At 39.8% G+C, this 15,820-nt stretch overlaps 1 protein-coding gene across 6 annotated transcripts in view; it reads left to right on the top strand.

The window, feature by feature from the left end:
• PTPN13 (protein tyrosine phosphatase non-receptor type 13) overlaps nt 1-15,820 on the top strand; it is a 626,469-nt gene that overhangs the window by 382,479 nt on the left and 228,170 nt on the right. For 4 of the 6 annotated variants that reach the window (XM_033963022.1, XM_033962994.1, XM_033963003.1 and 1 more), the window contains one exon: nt 10,618-10,755. The exons of 1 other annotated variant lie outside the window; for it this stretch is intronic. In XM_033963022.1, the coding sequence (XP_033818913.1) occupies nt 10,618-10,755 (138 nt within the window). The remainder of the gene's footprint in view (nt 1-10,617; nt 10,756-15,820) is intronic. One more of the 6 variants, XM_033963011.1, reaches the window with a different exon arrangement.

Here is a 15,820-nt window from a genome sequence, read left to right as displayed (position 1 = left end):
AGATAAAAGATGTTACAATAATCAACTGACACCAGAACTTAAGAGCGTGTTTACTAAAGTGAGTTAAGATCATGCACGTACTGCATGTTAACAGCAAAATCTGCAGTAACTTTTGAGGGTGTGTCCACCATGTCCCCTGCAGTTACTGCAGAAAAAGTTCCTTACTGTGCATTAAATAATTCACACTGCTGAGGAAACAGTAAGTAGATTTGTTCTAACTGCACAAGTGACAGCGCACACTAATTACAATGCACTAACTGCAATATGCAATCCATTCCATACCTAATCTTTGTCCATATCTCTCTCGAGTCTCCACACCATGTCGCACAAAGCAGCATGAGATTTTTAATACACTGGCTGTTTTCGTACAGGTAGCAATTAGCATGGTCCTGTACTAATGATAAACATGTGCTAAAATCCATGCTAACTGCTTAGTGCCCTTTAATAAACAGGCCCCAACTGATATAGTTTTAAAATCATTAGAGTGAAAGGATGTAAATGGTGCAACTTGAATAATTTGAAAAATGCAGTGTGCACTTGTGGTACAATCAGAGACCTACATTTCAGACCTGAATCAATTACCTTTAATTAGATCATTTCTTTACATATCGGAAGCAGATGATCATCAACTTTAAAAGTCATTGGTATATTTAAACATTTATGAAGATCTATGACCAAAACATCCTTTTTCATCAAATTTAAAGTCAGACCATTTTTATCCAACTATTGAATATCCAGGGGTCGGACATCACTGAATGGATAGTAGTAGTAGTAGTAGTTAGTACAGTGTTCCTGGACAGAAATTTATGAGGTGCCAAATAAGCTCTGTACAGATTCTTACCCAATGAGTTATTTTTAACCAATATATTCACGCATTTAACAAGAACAGATTAATTCTTCCTCTGCAAATGTGGTACAGGTACAAGATCCTTTATCTGAAATACTTGGAATCGGAGACATTTTGAATTTTAGAATTTTTCAGTTTTTGGAATTGTGTCACCAGAGGCCATAGCAATTCATATTCATCACCTGTTGCAGCCCTGCAGGCTTCTCTACTGCCTTTCTGATATCACTTCCTCTTTCCTTCCTGGCTGGACATGACAGAGAGAAGCATGTGAGGTTGCAGCAGGCAACGAATATGAATCACTGTAGCCACCGACAACACATCAGAGATAACACCAGTGTGAGGTAGGATGAAAAAACTGAACTACTATCAGCACAAAGTGAAGTCTTTAAAGTGACTTTGGGGCCAGGTTTCAGTTTTAATTCTAAAAATAAGCTTTTTTGTACAAATTAGTAACACAACAATGTTATAAGCTTTTTGGTTTTTAGAATTTCGGATAAAGAATCTTGTACCTGTATTAGTCTCTGCTTTTCACATTTCCATAACTTTTATTGTCTATTATGCCAGCTTGAGTATCGGGGTTCCGTCCAATCAGGATATTTTATGTTTACTCACTTTTTTTTATAATTTCAGAAAGCAAAGTTGCTTACCTGTAACAGGGGTTCTCAGTAGACAGCAGGGGAATGCAGCCACACTTGCTGGTGAAGTCCTATGACTGTGCCTGCGTGCTGGTGCCCTCCCCTAGATACAGTAGTTTGTTTTGTTTAAACCAGGGCAGCCCAAGTCCGGTCCTCGAGATTTACTGGCAGGCCATGTTTTCAGGATATCAACAATGACTATGAATGAGAGAGATTTGCATACCAAGAAGGCAGTGCAGGCAGATCTTTCTCATGTATATTCATTGTAGATATCCTGAAAACCTGGCCTGCCAGTAGATCTCGAGGACCGGACTTAGGCAGCCCTGGTTTAAACTATTGAGCATGTGCAGGCACCTTGCCTCTCAAGCTCCGCTCCCTAGCTATTCAGTTATGTCGCTAGCTTAGTTAACAAATGTTAGTGAGGGGATGGAGGATGGGCAAGTGTGGCTGTATTCCCGGTGTCAGGTCAAAAGCGTGCCGCGACAAAGGCGCGCCCAGACAATTGAGCGCAGCACGCGCCGCCGCACTGCTCTAAATTACTGTTTTTAGCGCTCCGACGGGGGTGTGTGGGGGGAACCCCCCCCACACTTTACTTAATAGACATCGCGCCGCGTTGTGGGGCCGTTGTGGGGGGTGGGGGGTTGTAACCTCCCACATTTTACTGAAAGCTTCATTTTTTTCCCTGTTTTTAGGGAAAAAGTTCAGTTTACAGTAAAATGTGGAGGGTTACAACTCCCCAAACCCCCTACAACGCCGGCGCGATCTCTATTAAGTAAACTGGGGGGGTTCCCCAAATGTTCAAAAGGATCTTTCATCAACTGGTCTAAAACAATGTTGAGGTCCCTAGCTACCGGTGGAATGTGAAGTGGAGGATGGAGGTAGTAAAGACCTCATAGAAAATAAGAACCCAAAGGATTTTTTTTTTTAAAGTTTGTTTGCCATCTAGAAGAGATGGTATACAGAAATGTCTGAAAGACAAAAACATACAGAAATTGGTCTTAAGGCCCAAATCTGATAAGTGCAGCAAGTATGTTAAAATGTGATTAATCAGGCAGTGAAATGGATCTTGAGTTTGTGAGCATGCCCATATGGAAAAAAGTATCCATTCTAGTTGAAAAGATGTTCTCGTGGATGGTCTTGCTGCAAGGAGAACTTTTTTTTTTTTTTACTGATGAAGAGACTGGGATATCGGCAAGGATTGTCTGAATTTCCATGCTGTGAGATTGAGGCTGTGGAAATTTGGGTGTAACAGGCAACCATTCTGTTGGGATAGAAGAGACGGATGATCCCCCAACGGGAGTGGGAGAGCATCGAGAAGGTCCAAGAGTATCGGATACCAGACCTGCCAGGGCCAACGAAAAGCAATAAAAATCATCTGAGCACTTTCAATGATGTAAAACCTAAAAAATATATATTCACCCGAAGTGGCTCAAGAAACACTATACCAAATTAATACATATACCACTTACATAGAGGATGCATCCAAAATATTCTCTATTGTGATTTTATTCATAGTATCTTATATCTTATGTACTCAGGAAAAGGCTTCAGAATTGGAGCCTACGCACAGTCCTATCATAGACTGAACCATCAGCGTAGCATTTTCTGCTCCTTGCTCCAGTCATCGGCCAGAAAAACCTGAGATTCTATTTTGATAGGTATTAAACCATTTCTTATTATCTTTTAATATTTTTTGTAATTTTTAATACTTTTAAAATAATTTAAATAGTTTTAAATAGTAAACATTTTAAATAGTACACTTCTTAAAAAATTTAAGATATATAAAACTTTAAGAACTTTAAGATATATAAGTAATCTAACTCCTATTCCAATAAGTAAATCAACAACTCAAACGATTTGGTTAAACCCCAAGATCAAAGTTGGCGGTTTTAAAATCATCTGGAAGCATTGGATGATAGCAGGTATTCGTATTTTGGAGGATGTAATAAAAAATGGTAAGTTGCTGGAGTTTTCACAATTGCTACATAAGTTTAGTCTTAATAAATCGCAATATTTTAGATGGTTGCAATTGAAGCAGTCCATTCAGGTAGGGTTCCCTGAATGGAAAAATCTTACTAATTATCATAGTTTGGAATTCTTATGCTTTCAGATGGATTCAATGGATCATAGAGCCGCACAGTGGTATAAATTAATATCTGGATTTGTAAATAAAAAACCAAAAAATGGTCTTAGAGACATTTGGAGCATTGAGATAAAGCATCAAATTAATGCATCTCAATGGCCACGACTTTGGTCTTGGAGGTTAAGATGTACAGTGTCAGCATCTATGAGACAAACTTGGTTTTTTCTTTTGCATAGAGCTTTTTGGACCCCTGTTCGTTTACAAAAGATAGATAGTTCTAAGTCTAATAGATGCTGGCATTGTCATATTGAAGGTGGGACATTAGATCATCTTTTATTCTATTGTCCATTTATTTTATCATTCTGGAAATCAATTTGGCCTCAAATTAATAGGATGTTAGAAAACCCGGTAGCCTTGACATATGATACTATTTTATTTGGAACAACTATGAGAGCAAGAAGTCAAATTTCGTCAAGTAACAACAAACTTTTGTTTATTTTAACTGGAATAGCAATACAACAAATAACATACAATTGGAAAAAATATGACAGGTTAAATTACAATTTCTGGTGGAATTCTGTATGTCATATGTACAAAATGGAACTCACCATTGCAACGCAAAAAGGTTATGTAAGTAAATTTCAGAAAGTCTGGGGACCGTTAACAGATTTTTGTAATGAATGATTAACTTTTCCCATGATAAGATATTTGATTAGAGGGAAAAAGGGGTGGGATTTTATTTCTGATTATTACATAATATATCAATATTTGAATGAATTCACAATAAAGATGATTTTATGTATTATTGAATTGGGAGGGAGGGAGGGATGGGGGATTATTATATTCAATAAGAATGATATAAATTTAGATTTCTTACATAATATTTTAACATTATAGAATACTAATTTTCTAATGAAATGTTAAATTTGATGCTAATATGTGAATTAATCAAGTGTGTAGCTTTAAGTTTTATATGAGTTTATTTGATACACTTGTTGTAACATACAAAAATGAATAAAGAATTATAAAAAAAAAAATTTTTTTTAACTCATGGGTGCATCTCTCTGTCAGTTTGAGAAAATATTTGACAACTGAACACTTATCTCAGCGTTTGCATTGCTGTATCTATCACTTCGTATATTGCCTGTTTACTGCCAGTTTACAGGCAATATATGAAGTGATAGATACAGCAATGGCAACGCTGAGATAAGTGTTCAGTTGTCAAATATTTTCTCAAACTGACAGAGAGATGCACCCATGAGTTAAAAAAATTTTTAAGAAGTGTACTATTTAAAACGTTTACTATTTAAAACTATTTAAATTATTTAAAAAGTATTAAAAATTACAAAAAATATTAAAAGATAATAAGAAATGGTTTAATAACTATCAAAATAGAATCTCAGGTTTTTCTGGCCGATGACTGGAGCAAGGAGCAGAAAATGCTACGCTGATGGTTCAGTCTATGATAGGACTGTGCGTAGGCTCCAATTCTGAGGCCTTTTCCTGAGTACATAAGATATAAGATACTATGAATAAAGTCACAATAGAGAATATTTTGGATGCATCCTCTATGTAAGTGGTATATGTATTAATTTGGTATATGCTTTCAATGATGACCATCTGAAAAACTCTGGAAATCAGTGAAATCAGTGGGACAGCGTATAACAGAGTAAGATTCCATGAAATTGGAAAAAAATGTCTCTGTCTCTTGCAATTGTATGTGGAGCAGGACATAAGGAGCAATACTTAGTACACTTAACATTGACTGCAGAAGCAAAAGGGGTCTATTATATGGGTGCCCCATTGTTGAAAAATGTGTTGTACTAGGTTTGAATTTTAATTTTGCACGTGAAGATCGAGTTTGCATTTAAGGGAGTCTGCAAACGATGTTCATCCTCACTGGAATGTATACTGCTTGTATTTCTGTGTATTTTGCAAATGGGAGATGACCCCAAGTTCCCTTGCTTGTTCAGATAGAACATTTCTACTTGGTTGTCTGTTTCGATAAGTAAATACGTGTTGCGAATCCAAAGGCTGGTTGCTCGAAGAGCATAATAATTTGCTCAAAGGTTCAAAAGATTTATGTGAAAAAGTAGTTCTACTTCTGACCACTGACCTTGAGTCTGGAGGAGATTGAAATGCGCTCCCCCCAACTTTTGATGGGATACAACTGTGGTAATGGTGAGCAGAGGAGATGGAGACTAAAATGGACTTCCTCGTTGAAGGGAAGGGAGAGTTAATTAACCAGGAGAGGAATGAAGGTTGCCAATGATTGAGTTTGCTGAGTCCAATTCAGCTTGAGATGCCATTACAGGGGTTGCATGTGCAGCCTTGCATGTGTACCCAAGTAAGGGAAGCGGTCATGTGATCTAAGAGGTGCAGAATTGTGCGCACAATGGAAGAGTGGGAGATTGTCTGATCTGGTTTGCTAGAGAGATTATATGGAAGAGTGGGAGATTGTCTGATCTGGTTTGCTAGAGAGATTATTGTTTGATGACGTTCATCAGGAAGATAGGCCCTTTCAGTGACCATGCCCCAATATACATAAGACAGCGAACTGGTTGGAACCTTGACTGATCAAATTTGATTGTGAAACCAGCGGTTGAGAGAATGCACTGTGATTTGAAAAGTGAGAAGCAACTGCTCCCTGGAGTGTGCTACGAGGAGACAGTCACTTAGGTAAGGAAACACCATGTGGTGTTTTCTCCTCAACACTTTGTAAAAACTTGATGTGCTGCTGAGAGTCCGAAGGGTAGAAACCTTGTACTGGTAATGGTTGGTGATATAAATTGAAAACAATTTCCAAGACGGCTAACCAATTGTCTTTTCAGGACAATTGCCGGAAGTGAAATCATCCCGAAATGCCCTGTTGAGAGGTCGGCATCTAAGTGTTGAAAATCGAGTATAGGTCAAAGACCATGCATCCGCTTGGGAATGAGGATAGAGCAGTGTTCTGTAGTAACGGGAAGATCTTACCATACCATAGCATACATTTTCTTCTATACCGCAGTTTTCCGCTAGGATTCACTATGATTTACAACAAGATTTAAGATCAGGACATGTACACTGATTGTAGAATTGGGGGAATCAAAGGGCTACAACAAGATTTAGGGACTAGACATGAGGAAAGAGCAGGAGGTTGGCTCCTGGGATTTTGCTATAGGTCCAAGGAGAAAAGATTCTTTCTGAAGGTTTTGTACTGGCATTGTTGTTGCAACTGAGGAATGTGATGGTAAGGTATGCTGGATGTTGGAGAAAGATGAACGTGGGGATGGTGAGGAAGGAAGGTCAGGGAGTATCCTTGAAAAATGATCGTAAAAAAACCAGTTGTTTGTGGTGATTTCCTGTCATGCTGAGAAAAAATGGGCTAGCCCTCTTCCTACTAGCAGAGGGTCAAAAAATAGGAAGTGGTATGAATATTCCTCTGCTTGTGCTAGGTGGTGCATTGAGTCAGTCTGGATAGTAGGATCAGGAGGTGGTATTTGAACATTCATGTGGTTCAACTAAGCCCGTGAAGTGTCTATATCTTGTAGAGGGGGTAGGCACAGGTTGAAGTTTGAGGAGTGTACTGAAGGGTATGACTGGAGTAATATGACCTGTGGAGGCATTGCTTCTGGTGTGGAAAGCAGTATTGCAGAAACTTTTGGACAGAAAGAAAAAATTGGAAACAGTAAGTCCCTGTCTCAGAGCAGAAGATTGTGGTATCAAAAAAATGGCATAGCTGGCCATTTAAATAGTAGAAGATGTTCCAGGGAGACTTGAGAGGCAGACCACTTACCTTTGGTCTGAGTCTATTGAAGAGTTTAAAAGTTTACCTGACTCCTCCGAAGTGGCATGGTATGAAATGAGGGATGACTGTAGAACTGGAACTGAGCTTGCTGGAGCCTTCCCTTTCTTATCTTTTGGACGTAAAGCAGTGTAAAGTAAGTTTTACGAACCATGCACTGGTGTAACTGAAGCCGGTGGAGAAGAGGTAACATCTGTTTCTGTTGGTTGCCCCATTTATGCTCTGCCGAGTGCGCTGGAATGACAGCTGTTGTTGATGCATCCCTCCCCCAGCGGTGCCAAACCAGGGCCCTAAAGGGGGGGGTGAAGGGAGAGCAAGCGGCGTGGATTTGTTTTGCAAGGTGCTGTGCTTGCGCAGGTGCCGTTCTGTTGTTTGTTGGTTTTTTAATGAACGGCATCAGCAGCGATACGCTTCCGTCCCCTGGTGGTATCTAACCTGGGCCCTGAGGAGGAGGAATAAGCAGTGCTTGTCTTGCTGATTTCTCAGAGCCATTGGCGCAAAGCGCCGCTTTATAAGAGAACAAAAAAGAGCCCCCTTCATGCAGAAAAATAAATGAAAGGATTCTTCACAGTTTTAGCAACTGGCATGCAACTGGTCCAGTGTTTGCCAGTAACAAAATATGAAGTTGTGAAGCGGCTTCTTTTTGCCTGTAGTATTTTTTATTTTAAATTTTTTAGGCTGATGAGAGAAAGAAAAATTGGTTGGGACTGTGTAAAGAGTCCGTTTTATGGGGAGTTTATTTAGAAAAAAAAAACCTCCTAATTGAATATTCTGACACTAAAGAAAAGGTTTTCTGTTTATATTCAATATAATTATTATCATTTTTGAAGAGGCAAGGAGAAGGGGAGAGCTGCGACCTTCTAGGAGCCTGGTCAAAGAAAAAACTGAATAGCTAGGGGACAGAGTTCGAGAGGCAAGGTGCTTGCACATGCTCAGTAGTTAAAAAAAAAGAAACCTACTATATCAAGGGGAGAGTACCGGCACGCATGCTCAGTCAGAGGACTTCACCAGCAAGTATGCCTGCATTTCCCTTCTTGTCTCCGGAGAATCGGTCATCTTGGAAATTTCTCCTATTTTACCAGAGCAATTACCAGTTTTCCATTTTCTGCCAACCAACATTTACCTGCCCAAAGCTTTGAGAATTCTCCCCATGTACATGTAAAGGGACAGTGAAGATGATGTCTTTAATTCTTTATCTTTTTTTAAATTTATTTTTAACTTTTGCAAATACAGGTCCCCCTCCATATTTGTGGGTTTGCTACTCGCGACTTTGATTATTCGCGGTTTTCATTTCACCGCCCCACCCTGCCTCCTGGATCTCTCCACTTATTCACGAGACTGCAGCGGGAACTCACGGCAGCCATTTTTATTCACAGCTCTGCATGGGGTAGGATCGTAATAAGATCACTCCTGCCCCGCTTCACCACTAGACTACCAGGCTTTAAAGAGTAAGTCAGTTAGGGCGCTGGTCTTTGACCAGAGGGCCGCCACGTGAGCGGACTGCTGGGCATGATGGATCACTGGTCTGACCCAGCAGTGGTAATTCTTATGTTCTTATGAGAGGTCCAAGAGGTGAGGTTGGGTCAGAGTCAGCCATAAAGTTATTGTGATTTTTTTCTTATTTGCGGGCTGGCTTTGCATCTAACCCCTGCAAATATGGAGGGAGGAGTATATAATATTAGAAATGAAAGCATGTCAGAAGCATAAAAAAGGTGTTAAGGATTTTTATTTTAGCTTTTCTTTTAGGGCTTGCAGGGTTTGTATTTTTTTTTTTTTTACTACTACTACTACTACTGCTACTACCGTAATCCATTCTATAATGCTAGTTGGTTCACATTCTAAGGGCCTGTTTTTCAAAGCCGCGCAGCAACAGCCCCGAAGCCCATAGAGATTTAAAGGGTTTTGGGGCTGTTGCTGCACGGCAGCCACTAGCACGGCTTTGTAAAACAGGCCCTAAGTTTTTGTACCTGGAGCAATGAGGGAATCGGTGACTTGCCCAGGGTCACAAGGAACTGCAGTGGGAATTGAACCTAGTTCCCCAGGTTCTCAGTCCACTGCACTAACTAGTTCTCCACCTCTATTTTCCATTCTTAGACATCAATGATAAACATTCTAAAGGTTTCTAAAGAGATAACTATTATTTCAGAGAGTGTTGGTTGCATCAGTACTGTGAATTAGTATTAATTTGCATAGCAGTTCAAGTGTATACAGTTTTCTAGTAAAGAAAGTCATTAAAATGATAGAGCACCTTATTAATACAAGTCTCTCATGTACAATAGGTAAAAATATCCCTTTCTCAAAGAGCAAAACTCTTTGTTTCTAACTCAGTTGCTCTTCTGTATGAATTTGTTTTAGCAACCACTATAACAATGTAAACTGTATTAAAAAAAAGCCTATCAAAGGAAGGCCAGCAGGACCATTTTGTTTGTGACTTCAACAGAAAAGGGAGCTCCATTTTGAAAATGTTTGCTTGTTTAATATATTTTTTAATGGAACGTGGCGCTAATTCAGCTAAATAAAATTTATTTGCTATGCTTTGTGTGAGTTAGCATCTTTGTAACACCATCACCCCCTAATTCTATAACTGGGTGCCCACATTTATGCCATCGTTATGCGCATAAATGTACAGAAGACTAGCATTTCGGTACATAAATACCAGCAGGGCACTTAAGTTCTTTTCTGTAATGGTAGACTTAAATGGCAAACTTAAGGGGGACATGCACATTTGCAGGGTTCCCACTTAGGTGTGTAATATACAGAATACTGGAAGTTACACACATTTATCACATTTATGTGACTGCGGGTATACAAGATCGATGACTTAGTATATCTATGGGTGCATAAATGTTAAGTTGACTAGTGCTGGGTTATGCTATTATGCTGTAATAGAATCTAGATGCCCAGACACCATTATAGAATAAGCTGTGAACGTGCAGCACGGGGATGTATCCAGTTTACAGAATTGCCTCCTAAGAGTTCAATATACAGCTGGCAGTGGTCAGCGTTTCTTTAAATGCCGACTATCTCTGGCTAAACTAAACCAAGATAGTCATTGCTGGGGCATGTCTGGACACCAGCATTGAATATCTAAATCATTGGCAGACCCAGAAGTTATGCGGGTGCTGGCTGATATTCAGTACTGGTACCCACATGGCTAACAGAGCAAAAATGGGACTGCTTTTTATGTTTAGCATATTATCTTATAATATGCTAGGAGTTAACTCATAATTTAACAACTATTTTCTTCTGTACGGTCTTTGTACAGGACTCTTCCTCTGTGAGCATGAAAATGAATTCTAGAAAGCACTCCACAGCACCACTTAAACCTGGAGATATCTTCAAAGTGGAGTTGGTGAAGAAAGATAGCAGTTTGGGGATAAGTGTTACGGTACTGTTTGACAAGGTTTTTAAATATTTTTTCTTCTTCACCTCCAGCAACTTGTATGTACATCTTAAAGCAGCAGTAGTATATGAGGGTTGTTGCTTCTTTAGTCAAGGACCTATTACCAATCATTCTTTTGTTTTTTCCTATCATAAAAGAATTCATTTGCTGGTTTGGCCTCGTTTATACTTGCCACACATCCCTATTTGATTTTTCCATTTGAAGTATATTTCTTATCATCCACTATCCACATAATATTGGCAAATATATTCTTATATCCAGCTTAGTTCTTAAATATATACTAGTTATCAAAATCACTGGAGAAATATCATCTACTTTATCCACTCTGTTCATACTAAATTTATCACAAAGTCCCCAGTGACACCTCTCAAGACTCAAAAAGCTTTCACTATCTCCAAGCTTTGTGTGTCCACTCATCATCAGTCTTATTTTTAATTTACTTTAAATCTCTGTATAAATATCATTAGATAAGGAAAAAATCTTATCTTCAGGCTCAGTTGTATAGTCAGTTCCTTTGGCCAGGGGTACTATATATCCAACATGTTTCACACCCTGCTTTGTCTAATGATATTTTTAAAGAGATTTAAAGTAAATTGAAAATAAGACCAATGATGAGTGGACACATAAAGCTTGGAGACAGTGAAAGCCTTTTGAGTCTTAAGTGATGTCACTGAGGTCTTTGTGATATTAAATTTTGTGATTGTAAATTTAGTATGAACAGAGTGGATAAGATAGATCAGTGGTTCCCAACCGTGTCCTGCAGGACCACCAGCCAGTCAGGTTTTCAGGATAGCCCTAATGAATATGCATGGGGCAGATCTGCATGCCTGTCACCTCCATTATATGCAAATCTCTCTTATCCATATTCATTAGGGCTATCCCAAAAACCTGGTGGTCCTCCAAGATAGGGCTGGGAACCACTGAGGTAGATTATATTTCTCCTGTGACTTCTTAACATAACTAACACAATTGTGGATAAAGGAAGAAAGTAGCACCTCAGTAATTTGTAGTACACATTTGATTGTCCTTCTGCAAAAAAGCAAAACATTTTCAAATAAAATGAATGCAGATTAATAGAAAAAGGAATAAAAACTACAGATGGAGACATACAAATTCATATTTATATATTGTTTTATGAAAAGATAAAGTTGTTTTATCAAACATAAGCGTTGCAATACTGGAACACACCAAAGGTCCATCAAACCCAGGATCATTTCCCAAAGTGGCCAACCCAGGTCACAAGTACCTGACATGATCCCAAAGAGTAAACAGATTCTCCAAGGACCAACAGGCATCATATTTTCACATGTGGGTGACGTCATCCTTGGAACCCAGTATGGACACTGCCAAGTGCACTGTCACTTTAAATCTTTAGCATACCATGTGCGTGCTGGTGCCTTTCCACCTGATGTTGGCTCACAGGACCATCAATTTTTAGTTTTCTACAAACAGAAGCTGTCTTAATTTTCTCCTCAGCATGTCAAACTTAGATATCGTTTTGTGCAAAGCAACTTCAAGAAATATACTGTGGACCATTTCAGGTTCTGACCCCCCATAATTGGTGTGATCAATAAATAGGTCCTAATCCTCAAGACATTTCTGTCTGCATATGCAAAGGCCCAGATTATGTATAGGATGCCTGGGATGTGGGCGACCTATACAGAATCGTGCCTACGCTCACCCAAAATAAACCCGATTCTGTAATCGACGTTCATGTTACAGACGCCGGTTACAGAACCAGGTTACTGTAAACGCGGCCGCTATACTTATCATGGCAAGGGAACTAATAATTAAATTTAAAATAAAAAAGGAGTATAGCATAAGTCAAAATATAACAATAAAAGACTTTAAAACCAAACAATATTTTGTACATATTAATACAGAGACAAACAACAAGGAAGAAAACAAACAGAAAACGATAGTGAAAGGGGAGACCTACATTGTATTAAAGTACAGAACTAAGAAGGGAATATACAAGAGGGAGGGGAAAACGAAAAGTTTCAAACTGATAGAATTAAAGGTAAAAACATCCTTAAGAGGACGGTTATGGTCCAAAGGCTTCTTGAAACAACAAGGTTTTTATTTTTGACTTGAAGTAATTTAGGGAAGTATCTCCGCTTCCGCATAGGTCCCCCAACACTTCCAGTACAAGGGCTTCTCCTTCAAACTAGCCTCTGCTCCATGTGGCTTTGCAGCAGCAGCACTTTGTTCATGGGGGCTTTGCATCTGTTCCTACTTAGATGAGTGGTTGATCAAGGCTTCATCATCGCAAGCAGCTCAGCTTACCATAATCTCAATAATTTGCTTCCTCAAGCTTCTAGGGTTTGCTGTCAAATACTAAATGTCACATCTATAGCCAACTCAAATCTTGGAGTTCATAAGAGCACTCTTGAACATCATTCAAGGTAGAATTTTTCTCTCTGAGGAGAGGATCGACAATCTCATTCACTTGTGTCAAACAATCTCTACTCTCAAGCACTGGGGGGTCCACATTCCTCTTCACATTTTTTCCAGTCCCTCTTATAAGGAAAACTCTACTCAAACTTTGCCAAAATCAGAGCACCATGATCCTCATTGCAACCTTTTGGCCATACCAATTTTAATTTTCACTCTTCCTAGAGCTCTCAATCAGGAAATCATTAAAACAGCAACCGTTTCCAACATTGCTAACTCAGAACAAAGGGCCCCAACTTCATCCCAATACCTGCTCCTTATCACTAACAGCATGGTTTCTTTCACCAAATAGGTAAATACTTTGTCTCTCAGCTGCAGTATCTGTTGTCATTGAAACATCTAGGAAACCTTCCACTCAATTCTGTCATCGCTTCAGGTGGTCACAGTTTTCTTCCTGGTGTGCACTGCATTCTCTGGGCCAACTGGAATCTTAGGCCTCTCTCGCAGTGCTTTCTAGGATGCACTGTGAGTGGCCTAACATTCCAGTTGGTGAAATCCCTTAGGCCAGCCCCCATGGGAGTGGCCTAAGGGATCTGACCAATCGGAATGTTAGGCCACTCCCAGTGCATCCCAGAATGCACTGCGAGAGAGGTCTAAGATTCCAGTTGGCCCAGGTGCCTAAGGCCCCTCCTGTGGGAGGGGTCTTAAAAGCCTGGGCCAATCAGAGCCTTATGCACCGTGAAGGGGAAGACCCACCATTCAGTGGAGGTGGGCCTGCCGGACGGACGGAGTAAGCATCCCTCCGGCCAGCCAGCTCAATAAGGTAACTGGGTGGGGGGGTCCGGGTGGGCTTGAGGGGGTCAGAGTGCCGGTGTCTCGGGGGGAGGGGCTTTCTGGCAGGAGGGACTGGGCATCCCTTCTGCCAGTAGTCTTCGCAGGAGGAGGGGGGAACAGATTCCTTGCCGCTAAACTGATCGCGGCATGGAGATTCCCTTGCTGCGATCAGCTCAGCAGCAATCCAGTTCTCTAACCGGCGTCTGTGACATGGATGCCGGTTAGAGAATCATGGTGTTAGGCGGGCTTAGGTGTCTGTCCATGAGGACAGATGTGATTCTATATAGGACGCCCATGTGCAATTCTCAAAAGCTATACAGAATCCAGCCCTTCTCACTACTGTTTAGAGCACAACGCCAGAAGAGATAGTTGCTTTGGGCAAGAAGTTCTGCAACATCTACTTAAAGCCAGCTTTCCTTCCAATTGTATAGGGTTTCACCAGGTTGCTGAATATTCAATGTTTAACCTCTTCCATAGACATGATCCTGGCAAGTTTGAAGTCCCATATGTGAGAATATTATGCCTGTTTGTCCTCGGAGAAAGAAAAGATACTGACCTTTAGCAGGTGTTCTCTGAGGACAATAGGCATAAATTCTCACAACCCACCATCTTCTCTAGTTACTGGCTTCTTAGCTTTATTACTGAACTGAGGATCTCACGAGTCAACGTTGAGTGGGAAGGCACTGGTATGCACGGAGTATGGGCATTGCCTAAACATTTAAAGTTACAGTACACTTTGCTGTGTCTGCACCACTTTGCTGTGTCTGTGTCTGTGAGAATATATGTCTGCTGTTCTCGGAACACACCTGCTACAGGTTAGTATCTTTGCTTTACCGCATTCTCTAGCAACAAATTCTGAGTTTACTTACACAATGAGTGAAGAAATATTTCTCCAATTTGTTCTAAATTTACTGCTTAGTAGCTTCATTGAGTGCCCCCTAGTCTGTGTTCTCTTGGAAAGAGTAAAGAAACAATTCATGTCTACCATTTCCACTCCACCCAGTATTTTTTAGACTTCTATAATATCTCTCCTCAGCCGTCTCTTCTCCAAGCTGAAAAACCCCAGCCTCCTTAACCTCTGTTTATAGGAAAGTTTTCTCATTCCCTTTACAGTTGGGATAACTCCTGCGGAGTTCCTCAGGGCTCCCCTTTGTCCCCCACCTTGTTCAACATCTATCTTGTTTCTTTGGGAAATTTCTTACAGAGCCTAAAGCTTAAATTCTATATCTATGCGGATGACATTACCATAGTCATCCCGCTAATCTGTCTCTCATCCGAGTTCATAAATTCACTATCAATTATTTTAAATCAGATCGAACTTTGGATGGCTGCTTTCAAACTGAAATTAAAATTCAGAAAAAACTAAATTTTTCTTAGCAACTCCCAACGACAAAATCAAAGAAACAATGATGCATGTGAATGGGTTGGATTACAATATCGAACAATCCCTAAAAATATTGGGAGTAAATTTGGACAAACACCTCACATTGGAAAAACATTCTGATTTAATATTTAAGAAAAGTATCTCAGTGTTCTGGAAACTTCGCACCATTAAGAAGTACTTTGATGAAGCTTCTTTTTGTTTGTTAGTTCAATCTTCCATTCTGAGTATTCTTGACTATTGTAACATCATATATTTGGGTGCTTTCAAGAAAATTCTCAGAAAATTGAGGGTGGTCCATAATATGGCTGTTCGCCTCATTTTTGGCCTAAAAAAATGGGAGCATGTTACCCTCTTTTATCAAAAGCTCCATTGGCTGCCATTGGAATCCAGAGTCTTGTATCTGCTGTAAAACAGTATTTGGCATGCTACCAGGCTATCTTATACCTCATTTTA

The sequence above is a fragment of the Geotrypetes seraphini genome, chromosome 1 (assembly GCF_902459505.1).
Source record: "Geotrypetes seraphini chromosome 1, aGeoSer1.1, whole genome shotgun sequence".
Classification (NCBI taxonomy): Eukaryota; Metazoa; Chordata; class Amphibia; order Gymnophiona; family Dermophiidae; genus Geotrypetes; species Geotrypetes seraphini.
The sequence above is the reverse complement of the archived record's forward strand: the minus strand, read 5'-3'. Positions and strand labels throughout refer to the sequence as shown.